General features: G+C 42.7%; 3 protein-coding genes and 1 pseudogene across 6 annotated transcripts in view; 1 reads left to right on the top strand and 3 right to left on the bottom strand.

The window, feature by feature from the left end:
* LOC131708975 (zinc finger protein 271-like) overlaps positions 1-5111 on the bottom strand; it is a 51275-nt gene extending 46164 nt beyond the window's left edge. Inside the window, exon 1 of the mRNA XM_059010508.1 lies at positions 4900-5111. The gene's annotated coding sequence lies outside the window, so the exon portion shown is untranslated. The remainder of the gene's footprint in view (positions 1-4899) is intronic.
* LOC117964896 (zinc finger protein 271-like) overlaps positions 1-12712 on the bottom strand; it is a 36242-nt pseudogene extending 23530 nt beyond the window's left edge.
* Positions 1-22483, top strand: part of LOC131708993 (zinc finger protein 79-like) — a 181304-nt gene that overhangs the window by 149718 nt on the left and 9103 nt on the right. The gene's annotated exons all lie outside the window — the stretch shown is intronic.
* On the bottom strand, positions 12711-21528 carry LOC131708988 (zinc finger protein 883-like). 2 transcript variants are annotated; one of them, XM_059010556.1, is made up of 3 exons: positions 21240-21528; positions 15601-16084; positions 12711-14514 (listed from the first exon to the last, which is right to left on the bottom strand). In XM_059010556.1, the coding sequence occupies exons 2-3, from the start codon at positions 16052-16054 to the stop codon at positions 13553-13555; spliced, it is 1416 nt and encodes a 471-aa protein (XP_058866539.1). In that variant the 5' UTR covers positions 16055-16084; positions 21240-21528; the 3' UTR covers positions 12711-13552. The 2 variants fall into 2 exon arrangements, with proteins under 2 accessions (XP_058866539.1, XP_058866540.1); XM_059010557.1 differs by having other exon boundaries at positions 15601-16081.

Genomic DNA, 22483 nt, shown 5'->3' with positions numbered 1-22483 from the left:
CATGGTCTTTAAGGTTTCTCTCCTCTGTGGATTCGCTGGTGTGCTTTCATGGATACTGAATGCTTGAAACTCTTCCCACAGTCGGAACAGCAATACGGTTTCTCTCCTGTGTGAATTCGCTGGTGGACAACAAGGCTGTTTGACCGACTGAAACTCTTCCCACAGTCAGAGCAGTGATAGGGTTTCTCTCCTGTGTGAATTCGCTGGTGTTTTTTCAGGGTTCCTGACAGACTGAAACTCTTCCCACAGTCAGAGCAGCGATAAGGTTTCACTCCTGTGTGAATTCGCTGGTGTGAAACAAGGCTGCCTGTCTTACTGAAACTCTTTCCACAGTCAGAACACTGATACGGTTTCTCTCCTGTGTGAATTCGTTGGTGTGAAACAAGGCTGTCTGACCGAGTGAAACTTTTCCCACAGTCGGAGCAGCAATATAGTTTCTCTCCTGTGTGAATTCGCTGGTGGACAACAAGGCTGTTTGACTGACTGAAACTCTTCCCACAGTCAGAACAGTGATATGGTTTCTCTCCTGTGTGACTTAGCTGGTGTTTTTTCAGGGTTCCTGAAACACTGAAACTCTTCCCACAGTCAGAGCAGCGATAAGGTTTGATTCCTGTGTGAATTCGCTGGTGTGAAGCAAGGCTGCTTGTCCTCCTGAAACTCTTCCCACAGTCACTGCAGCAAAATGGTTTCTCTCCTTTGTGAATTCGCTGGTGTGAAGCAAGGCTGTCTGACCGACTGAAACTCATCCCACAGTCAGAGCAGAAATACGGTTTCTCTCCTCTGTGAATACGCTGATGTAAAACAAAGTGTCCAGACTGAATGAAACTCTTCCCACAGTCAGAGCAGTGATACGGTTTCTCTCCTGTGTGAATTCGCTGGTGTGTCTTCAAGTTTCCTGACAGACTGAAACTCTTCCCACAATCAGAACAGTGATATGGTTTCTCTCCTGTGTGAATGCTCCGTTTTTGTTTTAAATGCCCTAACTGGGTGAACCCTTTCCCACAGTCAGGATATTCTCCACCGCCCGCCCTCGCTTTAGCTGCTGGACTCGAACCTGGAAAATAGGAACAGGAAAGAAAGTAAGAGGGACTGCTTGTAGGCTTAGGGCGTGTGGCTGGGTGGAGGAGTGGATTAAAGCATGTGAATTTCAGGTGTGGGGGCTTGCACTGGGGTACACCAGTTTAAAAACACAAAGTTAAACTTAAAGCCTTCACTTTGTGTAAAAACCGTCACTAAAGACGCTGGTGATGGTGATGCTGGTGAAACCGAGCCCTGGGATCAAAATCTGCCTTCAAAGTTCTCCTGTAATGTTTCAGGTTTATATTCTCCAACCCACGCTACAATTATATATTTTTTAATAAATTCAGAGTAAGTAGCATGGTTTTGAAAAATATAGCGTTACACGTCCCCATGTGACAGTGTGTCTTTCATTTTAATATTGATGTTGTTTAAAATGTAACGGTCACATTGACTGCCGGTGGTGGTTTTAGGTACGAGTATAACAGCGGCGGTTCTAGTGTTAACAGACTTTAAAGTTATAAGCGTAGACAGTTGTCAGGATGTGAACAACGAAAAGGAATGACAGGTACGCTATTTAAACACGTGGGGACGTGTATTGCTATATTACAGGTACGTTATTTAAACAGTTGTAGCAGCACGTGGGGACGTGTCACTCTATATTACAGGTACGTTATTTAAACAGTTGTAGCAGCACGTGGGGACGGGTATCGCTATATTACAGGTACGTTATTTAAACAGTTGTAGCAGCTCGTGGGGACGGGTATCTCTATATTACAGGTACGTTATTTAAACAGTTGTAGCAGCTCGTGGGGACGGGTATCGCTGTATTACAGGTACGTTATTTAAACAGTTGTAGCAGCACGTGGGGACGTGTCACTCTATATTACAGGTACGTTATTTAAACAGTTGTAGCAGCACGTGGGGACGGGTATCTCTATATTACAGGTACGTTATTTAAACAGTTGTAGCAGCACGTGGGGACGTGTCACTCTATATTACAGGTACGTTATTTAAACAGTTGTAGCAGCACGTGGGGACGGGTATCGCTATATTACAGGTACGTTATTTAAACAGTTGTAGCAGCACGTGGGGACGTGTCACTCTATATTACAGGTACGTTATTTAAACAGTTGTAGCAGCACGTGGGGACGGGTATCTCTATATTACAGGTACGTTATTTAAACAGTTGTAGCAGCACGTGGGGACGTGTATTGCTATATTACAGGTACGTTATTTAAACAGTTGTTGAGATCCTGTGTGAGCTCCCCTGTGAGAGCTGCCTTGTGTGAGAGCTCCCTTGTGTGAGAGCTGCCCTGTGTGAGAGCTCCCCTGTGTGAGAGCTGCCCTGTGTGAGAGCTCCCCTGTGTGAGAGCTACCCTGTGTGTGAGCTCCCCTGTGTGTGAGCTCCCCTGTGTGTGAGCTCCCCTGTGTGTGAGCTCCCCTGTGTGTGAGCTCCCCTGTGTGTGAGCTCCCCTGTGTGAGAGCTGCCCTGTGTGAGAGCTCCCCTGTGTGAGAGCTACCCTGTGTGAGCTCCCCTGTGTGAGCTGCCCTGTGGTTGGGAGTTCCACGCTGCCTCAGCAGAGTGGAACTTCATGGTAAATATTGTGATAATGAGAAAGTTAATATCGTGACATCCCTAGACTGATTCTGATGAAACCAAGCCCTGTGATCAAAATCTGACTTCAAAGTTCTCCTGGTCTATTCCCTCAAGCACATGCTGCAATTATATCTTTTTCAATAGCATTACATTATACATTTACAATAATAGCCATATATTTTTTACACTGAACATTTACATGTTATAGTCTTCATGACCCCCCCCCCCCCACCCGAGCAATGGCAACATTATATCTGTATCTGAAGCTCATCAGTAGTGCTCCCTCCCTCCCTCCCTCTCTCTCAACCACACTGTGGATTTCACGCAATCTAGAATGACAATGTCACAGCTACTGGGAGTCACTCACCTGCTAGACTGCATTCTGAATGGGAGCGCCCGTCTTCCTTTCCACCTCCTTGCGTGCTGTTGGGAGAGCCTTCCTCTCCAGCGCCTTGCTCTCTCACGCAGATTCTCTCCAGCACCACGCTACACTCCCACAGGCGTACAGGCTCCAGCTCAGGGATGTTTGGTTTGAAGTCCTCCGATTCTTCCTTCACTGCTTCCATGTGCTCAAACTCTGCTTCAGGGGGCTCCTGTTTAATACAGACAGTTTCCAGCACCTCTTCTTGTTTAACAGGAAGGGGTTCTTCTGTCTGGGGGATCTCCAATTCATTGTGCTCAGCTTTAATCTCAGAGACCTCTGGCTGACTGCTGTCACATTGTATCTCACAGAGCTCCTGTTTAATGGGGAGGGAAGCCAGCCCAGAGAACTCCACTCTAATGGGGACAGGTTCAAGTTCAGGGAACTCCTCTTTAATCTGTACAGATTCCATCTTCACACTGTCCATGGCAGCACGCGGGATTCTGTTTAGTAGCTGCTGAAAAAGAAATGCATGTATTTATTTAAATACAGGGTTAATGAAGGCCATTCAAGGGCTGACAAAAATAGCAGGGGTGGCTTTAATATTGAAGGAACAGAATTTCTAATCAGTGGTTAAAGTGGGGCAGTATAAGCCAGTATATATACTGGTAAGAAAAAAAAAGACAGTATTGCAGTATTACCAGCAAACGAAAAACAATCAAGGGGGAAAAAAATAACATAAATGTTTTACTGCCACAAAACACCGTGCCCGGACCTCAGCAGTTGTGAACAAAACAAACTTTGACTTCAGTGTCTCTGCATGGAGCCGGTATGTTTCACCTCAGGTCATGCCCATGTTCTCCAGAAGCACTTCCCTTGTGCGTCACTGTGCCCACACATTTTATGAAGGGCTTGTGTGTTGGAAATCAGACCAGTCAAATCCTAATACGTTTGATATTGAATTTCATCTATTTTTGTGTGCTAGTTTAAGGATGGGAATGTGTTATGAATATTTCGTGTTCATTCATTTGGTTAGCCTGCTGTTTGGAGTGTGTAAAGCAGTCTTTCTTTACTGTACGTCTTCACTGTTGAAAGTGACGTGCCTTCCCATTGGACACACACACCAATGACGTCATATTATAATGATCACACTGTTTGCACCCGTGCTTTCTACCTGCTAATCGGCTGTTGAAGTTCTGATCACAGGTCGTGTGTTACTGTAACTCCGGCTTGTGATCTTCATACACACAGTGTGTGCCAATTTATTTTTTAAACAAAAAAAAAAGAGGTCTTGCGCACATTTAAATGTTATTTCTTTAATCTTTTTCACTCAATAGTGGCTGCTACACCCGACGCTCAGCGCCCTATACTGAAAGATAAGACGCAGTAATGTTTTGAACTATGTTTCATAAATAAATTCACAATTTATGTGTTTTCCTCACTTTATTGTTATTTAAATGACACAATTAAAGCTTACCGAGCAAAACTTTGACAACATTTGTGGTAATAGAAAACAGAAAATCCTCGAATTATAATTCCTGTTTGTATGTAATGCGTGGGTAGGGATGTGTGATTTATGACAGCTGAGCAGTTTTACTGACTCGCTCGTAAATGTTGCGTCAAAAACTGTTACATTGATTAAATTTTGTGCCTAAATACATTGTTCCAGCTACAAATTCACCAGAGAAGTACAACACGCGGGTGGTAAATACAGTAAAATACTGTAATATATTAAACATGAAAAACACCGTTACCTGATTGCTTATTCGTGTCCCCGGTGTATTTTAGTTTAATTGTTATATTTTAAATGGACTCGGTCTTGTTGATGACGTCATGCCTGTTCATTTAGCAAACAAAGAGCCTGACACACACACGCGCGTCAAAAACAACTAAACTTAAATTTAAACAAAATGTAACTTACTTTTATCGTCCACGCCTTGCAAAAACATTTAAATAAAAACCCGTATAATGTCGTTTTTAACCTTACGATGGATTATTGCTGTCGTTCTTTTCTCTTTTTTTAATGAAGCTCTTGTCGTTACATTCCTCTGTCAGAAGCGAGCAGCAGTTGCTGGCAACATTATGCAACTTCCGGAAAGTCAGTCGGAGAGGGTCGAAAGCGTATTTCAAAATAAAAGTCTCAAATAATCTGCAAAAAAAAATGCCTTACTGTATTTATTTTTATTTTTGTCTATATTGCTTATTGTATTTCTATTTGTTTATGTTGCTTATTTTATTTCTATGTGTTTATATTTCTATTCTATTATATATTTTGTATGTAAAAATCTATCATGTGTATATTTCAACCATTCCTGGTCTATGTGTCAACGCTGCCAGGATTGTGTTGATGCTCAGGGAGGTCATACCCGATACTAACTTTGTAATGTTTTCATTTTGACAGTGTGTCACGTTTCATACTGAAAACTTATCAAGATTCTTTGATCTGGTTTTTTTGTTCACATTTTCTGTGATTTTGCTTGAAATCTCTCTTTAAAATATTGGATTAAATCCATTAGACCCGAGTGTTGTATTTATTTTGTGCATCACTATATATATATATATATATATATATATATATATATATATATATATATATATATATATATATATATATATATATACACATATACAGTGCCTTGCAAAAGTATTCAGACCCCTGACCAATTCTCTCATATTACTGAATTACAAATGGTACATTGAAATTTCGTTTTGTTTGATATTTTATTTTAAAACACTGAAACTCAAAATCAATTATTGTAAGGTGACATTGGTTTTATATTGGGAAATATTTTTAAGAAAAATAAAAAACTGAAATATCTTGCTTGCATAAGTATTCAACCCCCACACATTAATATTTGGTAGTGCCACCTTTCGCTGCAATAACAGCTTTAAGTCTTTTGGGGTAAGTATGTACCAGCTTTGCACACAGTGTCGGAGTGATTTTGGCCCATTCTTCTTGGCAGATTTGCTCCAGGTTGTTCAGGTTGGTTGGACGACGCTTGTGGACCGCAATTTTCAAATAGTGCCACAGATTCTCAGTGGGATTGAGATCAGGACCTTGACTGGGCCACTGTAGGACATTCACCTTTTTGTTCTTGAGCCACTCCAATGTTGCTTTGGCCTTGTGCTTGGGATATATTACTGATAAGCATTTTTATTGATGGCATTTACCATGAAAAACATAACAAGAAAAACAAATAGCACAACAAATGTAAAAGCTCTAGAATTAAAGGATGATCAAATATATCTCCTGTTATTGTTAAGTATTGGATTTTTTTTCTGATGAAACGAATGTGTGCAGTTTAACTTTTGTATCACAAAAACACAAGTTAACATGAATGTTTTTATTATAAAAAAATATTACATAGTAATCCAATCAATTAATTTATTTTAGCATTAATTATAATTAACGACATTTCAACCGACATAAATCTTTGTTAATACAATATCTGAGTACAAAGAATTTAAAAAATGTATGTTATACTTACAAAGTGGAACCGTCTGCAATTACTATTCGACATCTTCTCACTCTGTCCTCTTGTCACCTCAGCCCACGAGTAAGGATCTCGTCTCTGTGGTGGTGCAGCTGGCGTCCCTCTCACCACCAGCCGTGGGGTCACTCTGCGGAATGCACGTCTGGGTGCAGCAGGGGTGGTCTTGATCCCCTGTGGAACTTTCAGCTGAAGTAAGCTGCACTCCAGATCAGTTGGGCAAAGATGGGCATTCCATGGTCATCACTTAGATGCACCCCGTCACGGCACCACAGGTCAGAGCTCCTTGCAGGGAAGTGATCTACAGTGGAGAGGTACCTGTAGGAAGAGTTAAACAGGTTTTAATGGACAGTACTAATATCATGCTAATATCAGAGCTGTCACAAAAAAGCATGATCTAGTGATTGAACCGATAAACCACCAAGAGAAAGTGGGTAGCTGGGTATAATCCAAACAACAAAACCATGAAGAAAAAAAAATATTATCAATAATAACCATAATTGCTAATTGGTGTGGGTTATTTAAAACGTCAAAAATATTCACATTGCTCCTCCATACCTTACATTCATGCTGGCTGCAGCTCGATGGTACTCTTCTAGCAACATGTCTTGATACGGGAACTCCACTGTCAGCCGGTTTGGAAAATCAATTACCACTACCTTTTAAAAACAGAATAATAACATTGTATGTATGTATTTATTTATTTAAAAACAAATGGATTAATAAAATAAAGTGTTTAATTTATGACCTTATTCCAGTGCCCTGGGCTGAAGGGATAAGGCTGGCAAACTCCTTTCCTGCTTGTTGGATGGTGTTTTTCGAGAGGTTGTTCCCTGGTGCAATAAGACACACCAGGTCCGGCTCTTCAGGCAGGGTTTCGTTCAGCATCTCTTTACAGAGTGCAGCTGCACAAGCACCTGGAGTGCTGCTGTATCCAAAGAGCAGGTCACCCTCGAGCATCTGAACGTAACCATCTACCAGGCTCCTCACATGCGAGTCGCCAAAAACCAAAACAAACTAAAAAAAAAGAACACAAAATGGCCAGATCATTTTATTTAAAAACAATTTCTAAATAAAAAAATGAATTGATAGATTATGCTCGTTCTTTCCAAACCTTTGAGTTCTTTCCTGCATTCTCAGGGAAAGCTGTCTTGTGGTAGTGGCTGCTGATCTCGGCCACATGCTGGTCTTGTGCCGTTTACCATACGGCTGATGAATATCCATAGCTAAAGTACAGAAAAAGTGAGTTCTTTATTAGTAGCATTAATTATACAATGCAAAAATGGGTGGATAAAAAGAAAATAAATAATAAAATAAATTTGATGTACAAATTTGTGTAGACTACTGCAACTCCCTCCTGGCTGGCCTCCCTGTGTTCGCCACCCGTCTGCTCCAGCTCATCCAGAACTCCGCTGCCCTCCTGGTGTTCTCTCTCCCTCACTTCTCCCACGCTACTCCACTGCTCCGCTCACTCTACTGGCTCCCGATCACCGCTCGCATCCAGTTCAAGACTCTTGTACTAGCCTACAGATGCCTTGACCAGACTGCACCCAGCTACCTCCAGACCCTCATCTCTCCCTACACCCCCACTCGACCTCTCCTCTCCACCTGCACTAGAAGACTGGCTCTACCTCCTCTACGCTCCCCTGCCTCCAGAGCCCGCTCCTTCTCCACCCTCGCTCCGCAGTGGTGGAATGACCTTCCTACAGATGTCAGGACCGCCCAGTCCCTGACCACATTCCGGCACCTCCTTAAGACTCACCTCTTCAGACAGCACCTGTAGAACTCCTCTGTTTTTCACCTGGGACACTATCACCCTTCCTTAAATGCGCTTTACTTGCTCTTATCTGCCCCCTATTTTACTGCATTTAATCCTATACTTCAGAGTACTGTAATCTGTCACAAGTGTTTAATCCGTAGTATTTTGTAGTTAATCATATCCTGATATAACTATCACTGTTATCTGCTGTATTATTGAATTGTATTTTGTCACACTTGTACTTGCTTGAACCAAAGTCATTGTATTTATCTTGCTCTTATTGTATTACTTGTACTGTAACACTTGAAATGTATTTGCTTACGATTGTAAGTCGCCCTGGATAAGGGAGTCTGCTAAGAAATAAATAATAATAATAATAATAATAATAATTGTATGTTTTTTTTTTATTGCATATACATATAATCACATACAATTAATACAATTTAAAGTAGATATTTAATGTAGATTACAATATAACAATGAAAATAACATTATATATATATATATATACACATATATATATATATATATATATATAAAATATAAAAGGTCATTTTAAAATATGTAATTACCTACGTATTTTTATTGTAGACCTTCCACATAGATTGAAATATTGCTCTTTTTGTGCTCTTCCAATTGGTAAGTGTGCTCTTCTGTTTGCTGTTTCTTTCTCCTCCAACCGTTAACTGAGAGTGACAGGAGTTAGAGACAACCGTTAACTGAGAGTGACAGGAATTAGAGACAACCGTTAACTGAGAGTGACAGGAGTTAGAGACAACCGTTAACTGAGAGTGACAGGAATTAGAGACAACCGTTAACTGAGAGTGACAGGAGTTAGAGACAACCGTTAAGTGAGAGTGACAGGAGTTAGAGACAACCGTTAACTGAGATTGACAGGAGTTAGAGACAACCGTTAAGTGAGAGTGACAGGAGTTAGAGACAACCGTTAACTGAGATTGACAGGAGTTAGAGACAACCGTTAACTGAGAGTGACAGGAGTTAGAGACAACCGCTGTATGAGAGCAACAAGAGACTTTTATCTGGGGAAAAAAACGTCGCTTCCGGAGTGAGATGCGGAAGTAAGTTTTACCGGAAGTTGCTGTTGTTGTTTATTGTTGCTAGCTTCACATCGCTGAGCGCCAGCCGTGCAAGAGGGGCTTTGAGAGCCAAGTGCAGGATTAGTGAAGGGGATACCGCCACCTGGTGTGGGGGTGTGAAATACATGCGAAAACAGCTTGGACAAATTACAACGTATTATTGTAAACGACATACATGTGCATATATCACGCGTTTGCATTTAATTCTCGAACGTAACTAGTAAAACCGATGTACACAACTACAATTGCTTGAACAGACCTATAATAAAATAATAATAACGATCCGGACACCTGCAGTAATGCAGGATTTGTTGTCTGTCCAGTTCGTTTATCTTGTCTGTCTTGTTTTGTCCTGCTGCTGTCCAGGATATTGGTTTTCAAATAAACCTGTATTAAGAATTAACAGCGTTTCCCCTGAGTCCTGCTTCACAGACATTACAATGTTACAATATATATGTATGTGTTTATTTATTTTCTGAGGTTGCTGTAATTGTTGAAGGTGGTGGAGCACGAAGGGAAACTCAATTGCTTCTATCTCTTCTGCAATGGCAAAATCAATGAAGTTGGTCGCCAGGTTTGCTCAGTTGACTGTTCTGGGAAACCTCCTAAATCTGTCCTAGCTCCGTCAGAAGAAGACTCCCGCATGTTTATATGACAGCACGTCTCCGTTTTAATACGTCACTGAAGCCTGTATTATCTGACTCTGTCACATGACAAGGTTGCGTTCCGCAGTGAAGCAGCTGTGCGCGCATGGAATCCGTCTCCTTGCTTTACATCTCTATAGACTGGAGGGGGCGCTCTTTCTTGCTCTTTGAGGGAGGGGGCTTCTTCTTTCCTAGTCCTCTGTTAGACACCATTTGAGTTGAATGTGGACGCCACTGTGCTTGTAAAGCAGAATTTCCTGCTGATGCACTGTTTGGAAAATGAGCCCTGTTCCTCGTAGCTGGTTTAACTAATTCAGGCTAATCAGACGTTAGCCGGATTCAATTAACCCGATCATTGAAGTCAGGCTATCTCCGTTCCTTGACGGCAAATACAGGCTAAAAGTGTCTCGTTAACTCGATTCTGACTTAAGGAATCCGGATAATTGCGCGTGCTCGTGCTCCCTCAAAAGGGAGAATCGCAGAGCACTGAAACAATGATCTTCACGAAAGACGACGTCGAAAGAGAGAGCAACTTGTTTCAGACTGACTGAGCAAGAGCTTATCATGGAAAGTTTTGAGGAATATAAAAGCATTTTCACAACTAAATGCAACAGTGCTGCTGCTGCTGCCAAGTCCAGAGAGGAAGCGTGGAAAAAAACTGCAGATCAGCTAAATGTGTAATTTTTTAAAAATGCATTTTTTATTACACAAGCTATGTATTTACCCCAATATAATTATTTCACACACGTCCAATTTAAATCTGCATGCTTGTAGTAATGGAATGTAACATGGACTGAGAGTTTGTTGCATGAGAATGGTTAGCTCTCTATTGTTTTGTCATAATTTGCCCTTGTTCTTTTTATAATATATAATACTGTAGTAATATGTTGTACTAATTAATCACTGAGTATAGGAATGCGCCACTAGCAAAAAAGCGCATCCCTATGCATATAGCCTGTGTTACTGTCAACGCACCGCTGCTTCGGGTGGGATGGGTAATGTACGGCTCAAGTAGATTTATTAGATAAATGACACCTTGCCGACCGAATCTATAGCACTCAAATACAAAAACATCTGAATGATGCAAAGTATCTTGCCCGTTGATCTATGGGATCTCTAAGGAAGGGCGCTGTCATTTTAGGGGTGTGTCAAGTGCTTTCATTGGGTAGAAGTACAAGTTTTTATACACAGATCCGGCTAACTTTAAGTTATCCTGCGCTGGAGCAGGTTTAAGATTAAGGATGTGTTGCTATGGTAACTCAGTCGGCTAGACTTTAAGCTTGCTTCGAGGAACGGAACAAGACAGACTTCTGTCAAGTTATCCTGAGAGTGATCCGGATAACTCAGTTATCCAGCTACGAGGAACAGGGCCCTGAACAATTGAAAATACCTTTTTTTAATGTTTTATTTATTTATACCTGTACCAAAAAAAAGAATGTAATAAACATTTCTGCATTTAGAAATTTAGACGTTTAATTTGACTCCAATTCTATACATTTGTAGAGGAGGATAAACTGGTTTCCATCTTCTTCCCCTGGAGTTTACTGCAGGGTTAAAAGCACTGCATCCGAGCTCTAAGCTTGCTGAAGTGTTGCAATACCCAGGAGTTGTGTGCTAGCTGTTACTAGAGGGGAAGGTTAAGGTTAACCAGTATCTTGGAAAACAGGAATTCCATACAGCATTAAACAACCAGCACTGAGAACGACTCAGAGAGGAAAAGTGCTAGAACTCGATTTGATACAACAAGCTTTAAATATACATTTTGCTCATTTGAATACAATTTAGACAAAGGTGTTTTTCGCATTGCTTACTATTGTGTTGTATAATTAATCAATCGTTCAATCAGCACACACCAGGTTTAATTGTACAGCCAAGTCCCATTAGAACTCAGCTTGGTTAGCGAGTGCAGCCGTTTCTCCTCCAATCCGCGGTTCCCACATCGCTTTCTCTCTGGGGCGATGACTTAATGTACTGCAGCTGAGCCCCCTTTCTAAATAGCCGACTTCCACCTAACCCTGGGAATGAATTGCCAGGCCATGCAGTCCGGGGCACTCTGTTCCCTTTACACTGCGTCCTCACAGGTCAGGAGGGAGATGTATCACCAAGAATCATTTTGTCTGTCACACCGTGTCACTGCCCAATTTCTGATACAATCAGAGTGCAAGAGAGTGTTGACCATTTAAAATGCATGCTCTAAGAGTGATACACAAAACAGTAATTACACAGAGACTCATAATGCAATGTGAACATATTTTTTTTTTTTTCGCCTGGGGGAGGGAGGGTTAGCTTGGCCAGGGTGTCCTCGGCTCACCGCGTAGTCTGGCCGGGCGCCTGCGGGCTTGCCTGTAAGCTGCCCAGAGCTGCGTTGTCCTCCGACGCTGAAGATCTTGGGTTGCTGCATGGTGAGTCTGCAGTGTGTAAAAAAGCGGTCGGCTGACGGCACACGCTTCGGCGGACAGCGTGCGTTCGTCTTCACCTATCCCGAGTCGGCACAGGGTTGGTAGCGGTGGGCTGAGCCTAATAACAATAATTGAATATTACTAGATTGGGATGGAAACAATAAAAAAAAAAAAATTGGCGCCCACTAAATTAAAAAAATATATATATCAAGCTTCAGTATCGACACAGTAGCATTTCCTCAGGACCGAAAAAAATAAACGAAAAAAGGTTTTGTGTCGAAGCATCTTTTGCACCAATATTTATTTATCTATAAGTTCCTTGCAAAATCTATAGACCCCCCCCCCCCCCCCCCCCAGACACGTTTATTTCCATTACCATACTGCATTTTCTATTATTTTGTGCTCTGTAATTACTATGTATTTATTAGCAGACACCCTGATCAAGGGTAAACTAAGCTAAACTACATTTTCATTTGTAATCTGTCACATAGTGTAAAATACTGCAAAAGAGCAAGAAACAGCCAGGGATGAAACCGGTCTGCCTTTCTGTACCTAAGATCCGTACACAAGCTTGCAACACTGCTATTACTCAGGGCAGTTTACAAGAGCAGCACAAATACAAGCATGGACAATGCACATTGCAAAGCTACACGTCACGCAATCTTCAGCCATTCATGTCAATGCAGCCATGGGACACTATCATTTCTCATTAGTTTTAGGATTGTGATGAATTTACAAGACAAACCCTCCAGGCGGTTGTCCAGTAAGGACGGTGCAGTCTTGTCTCTGGGATGCTACATACCGGGGTCGGGATACTCGTTCCCATCAATGTATTTATTTTCAAGTCTATGCAGTTTAAATGCTAAACCCTGAAACTCATTCCCCACACTGAGTTATCAATTTCTCCTGACTCGTCCATCAGATGAGGTGCAGAATAGTTTCCTTTCTGCATATTCCCGCTCCCAGGCACTGACTGCATTGACAGCCCGAGTTAAACTGACAGCAGAGAAGCCTCTTGTGACGTGTCCGCATCTCCGCCCACATTCTGACAATCACAGTGCGAGAGTTGAAGAGCATTTTGACCATTTAAAATGCATGCTCACGTGATATACAAAACAGTAATTTTCACAAGGATTCATAATGCAAGGATAACGTTTTTTTCGCTCATGAGTGAAACGTCCCATTTAAGGTTTCTCTCCTATGTGAGTTCGCTGGTGTTTTTTGAGGTTGCCTAACAGAGTGAAACTCTTCCCACAGTCCGAGCAGGGATAAGGTTTCTCTCCTGTGTGAGTTCGCTGGTGTGAAACAAGGCTGTTTGACCGACGGAAACTCCTCCCACAGTCAGAGCAGCGATACGGTTTCTCTCCTGTGTGAGTTTGCTGGTGTGAAACAAGGTTGTTTGACTGACAGAAACTCTTTCCACAGTCAGAGCAGTGATATGGTTTCTCGCCTGTGTGAATTCGCTGGTGTTTTTTGAGGCTGTCTGACTGACTGAAACTCTTCTCGCAGTCAGAGCAGTGATAAGGTTTCTCTCCAGTGTGAATTCGCTGGTGTGAAACAAGACCATCTATTCGACTGAAACTCTTCCCGCAGTCCTTGCAGTGATACGGTTTCTCTCCTGTGTGAATTCGCTTGTGTAAAACAAGATGGTCTATTCGACTGAATCTCTTCCCACAGTTAGAGCAGCGATAAGGTTTCTCTCCTGTGTGAATTCGCTGGTGTGAAACAAGACTGTATATTCGACGGAAACTCTTCCCGCAGTCAGAGCAGCGATAAGGTTTCTCTCTTGTGTGAATTCGCTGGTGTGAAACAAGACCATCTATTCGACTGAAACTCTTCCCACAGTCCGAGCAGTGATAAGGTTTCTCTCCTGTGTGAGTTCGCTGGTGTTTTTTGAGGTTGTTTGACTGACTGAAACTCTTCCCACAGTCAGAGCAGCGATATGGTTTCTCTCCTGTGTGAATTCGCTGGTGTGAAACAAGACCATCTATTCGACTGAAACTCTTCCCGCAGTCCGAGCAGCGACACAGTTTCTTTCTTGTGTGAATGCTCTGTTTTTGTTTTAAATGCCCTAACTGGATGAACCCTTTCCCACAGTCAGGATATTCTCCACCGCCCGCCCTCGCTTTAGCTGCTGGACTGGAACCTGGAAAATAGGAACAGGAAAGAAAGTAAGGAGGGACTGCTTGTAGGCTTCGGGCATGTGGCTGGGTGGTGGAGTGGATTAAAGCTGTGAGGCTTGCACTGTTTAATAAGGCAAAGATAAAAACTTAAGACCTTTACTGTGTCTGAAGGCAGTCAGTAAAGAAACCGAGCCCTGGGATCAAATTCTGCCTTCAAAAGTTCTCCTGTAACGTTTCAGGTGTAGTTCCTCCGACAGTGGGGCACAAACCTTTTATACACCGTCCCATTTTCTTAGCATACATTTTTTCCCAGATTTAACCACAAAAAGTCCAGATTCAGCTAAATACATGAATGTTAAAAGAACACATGAAGTTTTGAAATTTATAAATGTTAAAAATTACACATTTCAAAACTTTTAACATTTATGTATTTAGCTAAATCTGGACTTTTTGTGGTTAAATCTGGGAAAAATATACTAGTGTTTTTTTTGGCGCCCCGTACATGGAAGCCGCCATTCCATCTCTGTTCACTGCAGTGTCACTGACACGGTTTTATTCCTAGAGTGATAGTCAACAGCTCATTCGAAAGGTAAGAACTAATTAGCTGTCATTTATGTATATATTTAAAATGTTGTATCCTTTTAAAAAAAAAACAAAAAAAAAACAACATTTTACAGACCTGCCCCTTTAATCATAGTCGCGCCCCCCCTTACTGACTCTCCGTGCCCCCCCTAGGGTGGAGCGTCGCACACGTTCCGCCCCACTGCTCCAACACACGCTACAATTATATCTTTTATCAAAAGCATTACATTATACATTCACAATAATATCCATTATTTTTACACTAAACATTTATAATGATATATACAGCACTGCAGTGCTTCTCCCCTTGATATAACACCCCCGCCCCCCAACCCAGAGCAATGACAACATTATATCTTTATCTGAAGTTCACCAGTAGTGAGTCCTATCTTGAACTGGTTGGAGTGGTCCAGGAAAAACAAATAGCTAGTAATGTAACCTACATGCTCCCTCCCTCCCTCTCAACCACACTGTGGATATCACGCAATCGAGAATGACAAATGTCACAGCTACTGGGAGTCACTCACCTGCTAGACTGCATTCTGAATGGGAGCGCCCGTCTTCCTTTCCACCTCCTTGCGTGCTGTTGGGAGAGCCTTCCTCTCCAGCGCCTTGCTCTCTCACACAGATTCTCTCCAGCACCACGCTACACTCCCGCAGGCGTACAGGCTCCAGCTTAGGGATGTTTGGTTTGAAGTCCTTGGATTCTTCCTTCAATACTCCTTCAGGCTCCTGTTTAATACGGACAGTTTCCAGCACCTCTTCTTGTTTCACAGGAAGGGGTTCTTCTGTCTGGGGGATCTCCAATTCATTGTGCTCAGCTTTAATCTCAGAGTCCTCTGGCTGACTGCTGTCACATTGCATCTCACAGAGCTCCTGTTTAATGGGGAGGGAAGCCAGCCCAGAGAACTCCACTCTAATGGGGACAAGTTCAAGGAACTCCTCTTTAATCTGGACAGATTCCATCTTCACACTGTCCATGGCAGCACACAGGATTCTGTTTAGTAGCTGCTGGGGAAAAAAAACAAACACATTTATTTAAACAGTGCTACTAAAGGCCATTCAAAGGGCTGACAAAATCTGACCTGAACAGCAGGGCTGGCTTTACTATTGAACGGACACACAATTTCTTGTAATAACTTCATAATAGCAGAGGATTGCCTTAAAAATAGTCAAAAAAATCTTTAAGGACTTGCAGTTGCCAATCACAAAATGTTTCTTTCTCAAATAAACAAAAAATGCCTTTGCGCGTCTCCTTCCGTCACCCTCTCTCCTCACACACAGCCTCCGAGCGAGCTGTCGAAGCCCCGCCTCTCTCCTCACACACGGCCTCCGAGTGAGCTGTCGAAGCCCCGCCTCTCTCCTCACACACAGCGTCCGAGTGAGCTGTCGAAGCCCCGCCTCTCTCCTCACACACGGCGTGCGAGTGAGCTGTCGAAGCCCCGCCTCTCTCTTCACACACAGCGTCCGAGTCAGCTGTCGAAGCCCCGCCTCTCTCCTCACACACAACGTCCGAGTGAGCTGTTGAAGCCCCGCCTCTCTCTTCACACACAGCGTCCGAGTCAGCTGTCGAAGCCCCGCCTCTCTCCTCACACACAGCGTCCGAGTCAGCTGTCGAAGCCCCGCCTCTCTCCTCACACACAGCGTCCGAGTGAGCTGTCGAAGCCCCGCCTCTCTCCTCACACACGGTGTCCGAGTGAGCTGTCGAAGCCCCGCCTCTCTCCTCACACACAGCGTCCGAGTGAGCTGTTGAAGCCCCGCCTCTCTCCTCACACACGGCGTGCGAGTGAGCTGTCGAAGCCCCGCCTCTCTCCTCACACACAGCGTCCGAGTGAGCTGTCGAAGCCCCGCCTCTCTCCTCACACACAGCGTCCGAGTGAGCTGTTGAAGCCCCGCCTCTCAGCTCAAGCTGCGCGGCTTCTCTGATCTAGGAGGCTCGCTTTGTCACTCGAGTTCACCTACAATACAAATATAACGGCTGCTTTTCAGACCGAACGCATTTTAAAAGATAAACTTTGCCAATAATACATTTATAAAGAATATGTGTGTGTGTGTAAAAGCAGCATACAGGAGAGGTGACGATGCCTTAACATTTTTTATAGAGATTCGTTTAGTTATTAAGGAAGTTTGCCTACAGCATCGAGTTATTTTTTAATTAGGTGAAGACCTTTTCACAATGCAGCTCTTACAATCAACCCATGTTACAGTTTTAGTTTAATGTCCCACAAGTTCAACTGTGTGGAGGGTGTTTCAATACCTCAGTGCAGTTTGGGATCGCTGTGAATTCAGATTGTAACGTTGAGTGAAAATAAGAAGCCAGTTGACCACAGGTTGGGTCCCCACACAACACAGCCCACTGCAGCGTGCAAGCTGCCTCTTTACACAAAACCCTGCGTAAACATGTCATCTTTAGACATAACAAGATATACAGTGTAGACATAACAAGACTGATTACTGTTAGGTGACCAGACGTCCCGGTTTGGATGGGACAGTCCCACTTTTGGAACACTGGTCCCAGTGTCCCCAGAATCTTTTTTGGGATGCTCATTTCGTCCAGTTTTCCCCCCCAGTGCATCGTCGTGTCAGTAATGGAATAGTTTATTCTCATGCAGGCTGCTGTGTTGCTACCATATATCCAACTTATTACAACACAATGACACTTGATGTGACTACAGGGAAGGTTGAACGACCAGAAGCATTAAAAAGCGGCTGTACAGCCCTGTGCAAATCTGGAGAATTACTGAAGAGTAAACATTCATATTTGCAACCAATCACAGAGAATTGCAGGCGGGTTAATCCACTCACTGTTGCTAAACGAACTGGCGCCATCGTCATCTGAATCTTCACTCTCGCTGCCTGAAGAGGTTAGACTAGGGCAGTCTAACATTAACGGCTCATACAGGTACCATTGTATTGTGTTGGAATTATTCTCTTCAGCTATGATATTTGTGTATCTGAGTGCAAACAAGTTTGCTTCGTGTGTAGCTATGAGCAAAAGAGGCAAAGGTCACGGCTCTAATGGGGGGGGGGGGATCAATCACTTTAAGTGTCTCCAAAATAGCTGTATTTCCAAATGTCCTTTTAAACATGTTTTAAGCTGACAGGTATCACTTAAAACAGAAAGGAACCTGTTAAAATCATGCTAGTTGTATGATGATGTCTGCCTTGTCTGCAGTTTTTCTGTAACAAATCAATAATGACAATAAGATAATTTATTCACAAGCATTTAAGTAAAAGATTCCACGGTGCATTTATTTTCAATGTGATATGATTTCAAACGATTACAAAGTGACAATAAAAACCACAACACGATTGCACAACATTCACAAGCACACTGGGGGCAACGACTCGATCACTCAGGACAGACAAAACACGGACCAGCGACACAAAACGACACAAAACACAACACGTAGTACAGATCGCTATAACACAGGGGTCGGGAACCTATGGCTCTTTTCAGGATTTTATATGGCTCTCCAATTTTCAAATGTTGACTGAAAATACACCCTCGAACATGATGATAATTATTTTTAAACTATTAGCATACTTGATTAATGTATAATTATGAATGTGTAAAATTAAATAAAATATGTTCAAAATATTTAGGTAAGAGACTCGCAGCTTAATATGACTGACAGCGGCGTTTGGCCTGCAGCTAGCCTACCTTTCAGAGAGCTGAATTTTAATTGGACGACGTGGTTAGGCCTGCGTCATGTCCAGATCAAGTTAAACAACTACCTAGCTAAATTAAAAATCATCATCAACGAGAGCAAGATGGCGAAAAGAAAAAAAAGACGAGGATTACCGTTCATTCCAGCCCGAATGGACGGATCAATTTGCATTTGTGGAGAAGTCGGGGTCCGCAGTGCGTCTCATTTGCAATGAACGTATTGCATCGCTCAAAAAGTCAAATGTTAAGAGACATTTTGAGACGCAGCGTTCGCCGCAAAATATCTCGATGGGGAATGCAGGAAAAAAGCTTGCGCTGAGCTTCAGCGGAGAATGGAAACCGGACAGCAGCAGCTGCTAGCATGGACTCACAAAGGCGGGAATCTGAATTCTGCGAGCTTTGCTAGCGCTCTGGAGATTGTGCGGAGTGGGAAACCATTTACAGATGGGGAGTACATTAAGGGTTGCATGCTCAGTGTGGCTAAAGAACTGTTTAACAACCTCCCAAACAAGGATAAAATTAAAGACATGCCTTTGTCAGCAAGAACTGTTCATGATCGTGCACTCGTGATGGCTCGCCAGATAGAGGAGATGCAGATCAACGACATCAGTTCAGGTAGTTACTTTTCTCTTTCCTTGGATGAGTCTACCGATGTGAGCAATGTAGCACAGCTAAGCATAGTCGGGTGGTATGTGGCGGGTGATACAGTGCGTGAAGAGAGTCTCGCTGTTTTGCTGATGAAAGATACAACAAGAGGCGAGGATGTGTTAATCTCTGATGGACTTTGCTGCAGAGAAAAAGCTACCACTGAATAAACTTATATCTGTGTGTACTGATGGAGCACCCAGTATGTTAGGGAAACATAAAGGATTCGTTGCCCTTCTGTGTGAGCAAGAGAAGCGGCCCATCTTAAACTTTCATTGCATTGTGCATCAAGAGGCACTGTGTGCTCAGTCGTGTGGAGAGGAACTTCGCGAAGTGATGTCATTGGTCGTTCGCATTGTGAACTTCATTGTGGCCCGAGCTTTGAATGATCGCCAGTTCAAGGCCTTGTTGGATGAAGTGGGGAGTAATTATCCAGGGCTGCTACTGCACAGCAATGTGCGTTGGTTATCCAGGGGAAAAGTGTTCGCCCGCTTTGCTGCCTGTTTAAATGAAGTGAGGGCATTTCTGGAAATGAAAGGAAATGTTCATCCCGAGCTCACTGACACTGAGTGGCTCGTGAAGTTTCACTACCTGGTGGATATTACATGTCATTTGAACCACCTCAATGTAAAAATGCAAGCCATTGGAAACACAATCCTGTCCCTGCAACAGGCAGTGTTTGCATTTGAAACAAAGCTGGAGCTGTTTATCAGGGACATTGAAAGTGGCCGTCTCCTGCACTTCGAAACATTGCGAGCGTACAGAGAGGATTGCTTAGCGAGGGACCCCGCTCATCATTTCGACCTCAGGCAGCCTTCACGTCTGATTTACTGATGTCATTCAAATCATGTTTTGCGGACTTCCGCAGACATGCCGATTTGTTCAAAGTAATAACTCATCCACATGTGTGCACCGTGGACACACAAAACCCGAGTGTCATCCCTGGCATCTCCATTGGAGATTTTGAGCTGGAAGCTGCTGAACTGAAGGTGTCCGATATGTGGGTGTCAAAATTTCACTTTGAATTCCGAACTGGAAAGCCTCGCTCGTCAGAGGGCAGAACTGGCAAAGCAACATAACAGATATGAGAAAACTCCAGCGCGAAGACAATCTCATCCTGAACACCTGGAACGAACTTCCAGCCACTTTCAGCACATTGCATCGTGTCAGTGTTGCTGTGCTGACAATGTTTGGCTCAACATACACATGCGAGCAGTCCTTCTCACATCTGAACAACATCAAAACCAACCCACGCTCAAGGTTAACAGGTGAAAGCCTGAATGCCTGCATGAAGCTGAATCTCACCAGTTACGACCCCAACTACAAAGCACTCAGCAAAACGATGCAAAACAGAAATCTCATTAATGCAAGTAGGGTGCAATGCACTTCTTGTTAATCACTTGTTTATGATGCCCGTTTCTCAATTTTTGTGGCGTCTTAGGAGTGCTAGAAACCAGCACTATGTCAGTGAACAAAATATAGTGCTTTTTATGTAGTATTGTGTGTAGTGGCCTACAGTTAGCTTGGGTGTCACAGAGTGAAAAAAAAAAAAAAAACAGCGTTATTGCCACCTACTGGTGTTGTATATAACTACCAGAACTACTACCAGTGCAAGTCGTATATTACTGCTGCTGTTATTACATAAAAATTCGCAAATATTTCTAATACACGAGTGTAAACTTTGCTGTGGCTCTTTTGAAAAATTTATCTCATTTTTTTGTTTGTTTGGCTCTTCTAGGTATCGGTCTTGTTGATGCCGCCATGTCGTGTTCATTTTACAAACAAACTCTGAGTCTGCCGCACCCGAGCGTCACAAAAAAAACACTAAACAAAATACAAAACGGAACTTACTGTTTTAACATCATCTGCTGCATTTAGTATTTTTCTTTCTCTGCTTCTAGCGTTTGTTGTTGTTTATCTTTGAGTTCCAGTAGCGCAGGATTCTACACCCTGCGAGTCTGCGCATGCGCTGCACATTCCAAAAGGAGCTGCGCAGAAGCAGACCCGCCCTATAAACAATGGAAGAGCGCCAGCCGTGCAAGAGGGGCTTTGAGAGCCAAGTGCAGGATTAGTGAAGGGGATACCGCCACCTGGTGTGGGGGTGTGAAATACATGCGAAAACAGCTTGCAGAAATTACAACCTATTATTGTAAACGACATATATGTGCATATATCACGCGTTTGCATTTAATTCTCGAACGTAACTAGTAAAACCGATGTACATAACTTAAATTGCTTGAACAGACCTATAATATAATAATAATAACGATCCGGGCACCTGCAGCAATGCAGGATTCGTTGTCGTCCAGTTCGTTTGTCCTGCTGCTGTCCAGGATATTGATTTTCAAATAAACCTGTATTAAGAATTAGCAGCGTTTCCCCTGAGTCCTGCTTCACAGACATGACAATGTTACTATATATATATATATATATATGTATGTGTTTATTTATTTTCTGAGGTTGCTGTAATTGTTGAAGGTGGTGGAGCACGAAGGGAAACTCAATTGCTTCTATCTCTTCTGCAATGGCAAAATCAATGAAGTTGGTCGCCAGGTTTGCTCAGTTGACTGTTCTGGGAAACCTCCTAAATCTGTCCCAGCTCCGTCAGAGGCAGACTCCCGCATGTTTATATGACAGCACGTCTCCGTTTTAATACGTCACTGAAGCCTGTATTATCTGACTCTGTCACATGACAAGGTTTCGTTCCGCAGTGAAGCAGCTGTGCGCGCATGGAATCCGTCTCCTTGCTTTACATCTCTATAGACTGGAGGGGGCGCTCTTTCTTTCTCTTTGAGGGAGGGAGCCTCTTCTTTCCTAGTGCTCTGTTAGACACCATTTGAGTTGAACGTGGAACCTATTGTGCTTGTGAAGAACTATTTCAGGCAATTCACTATTTGGAAACTGAAGGTTTTAAAGACTTTTTTAAATTAATATCACAGCACCTCATAATATATATATATATATATATATATATATATATATATATATATATATATATATATATATATATATATATATATATATATATGGTGTATATATTGTCCTTGCAGAGCAGCTCAGCAACTGGGTAATGTTAATAAACATTTCTGCATTTT

This window comes from Acipenser ruthenus, chromosome 41 (assembly GCF_902713425.1).
Source record: "Acipenser ruthenus chromosome 41, fAciRut3.2 maternal haplotype, whole genome shotgun sequence".
Taxonomy (NCBI): domain Eukaryota; kingdom Metazoa; phylum Chordata; class Actinopteri; order Acipenseriformes; family Acipenseridae; genus Acipenser; species Acipenser ruthenus.
The sequence above is the reverse complement of the archived record's forward strand: the minus strand, read 5'-3'. Positions and strand labels throughout refer to the sequence as shown.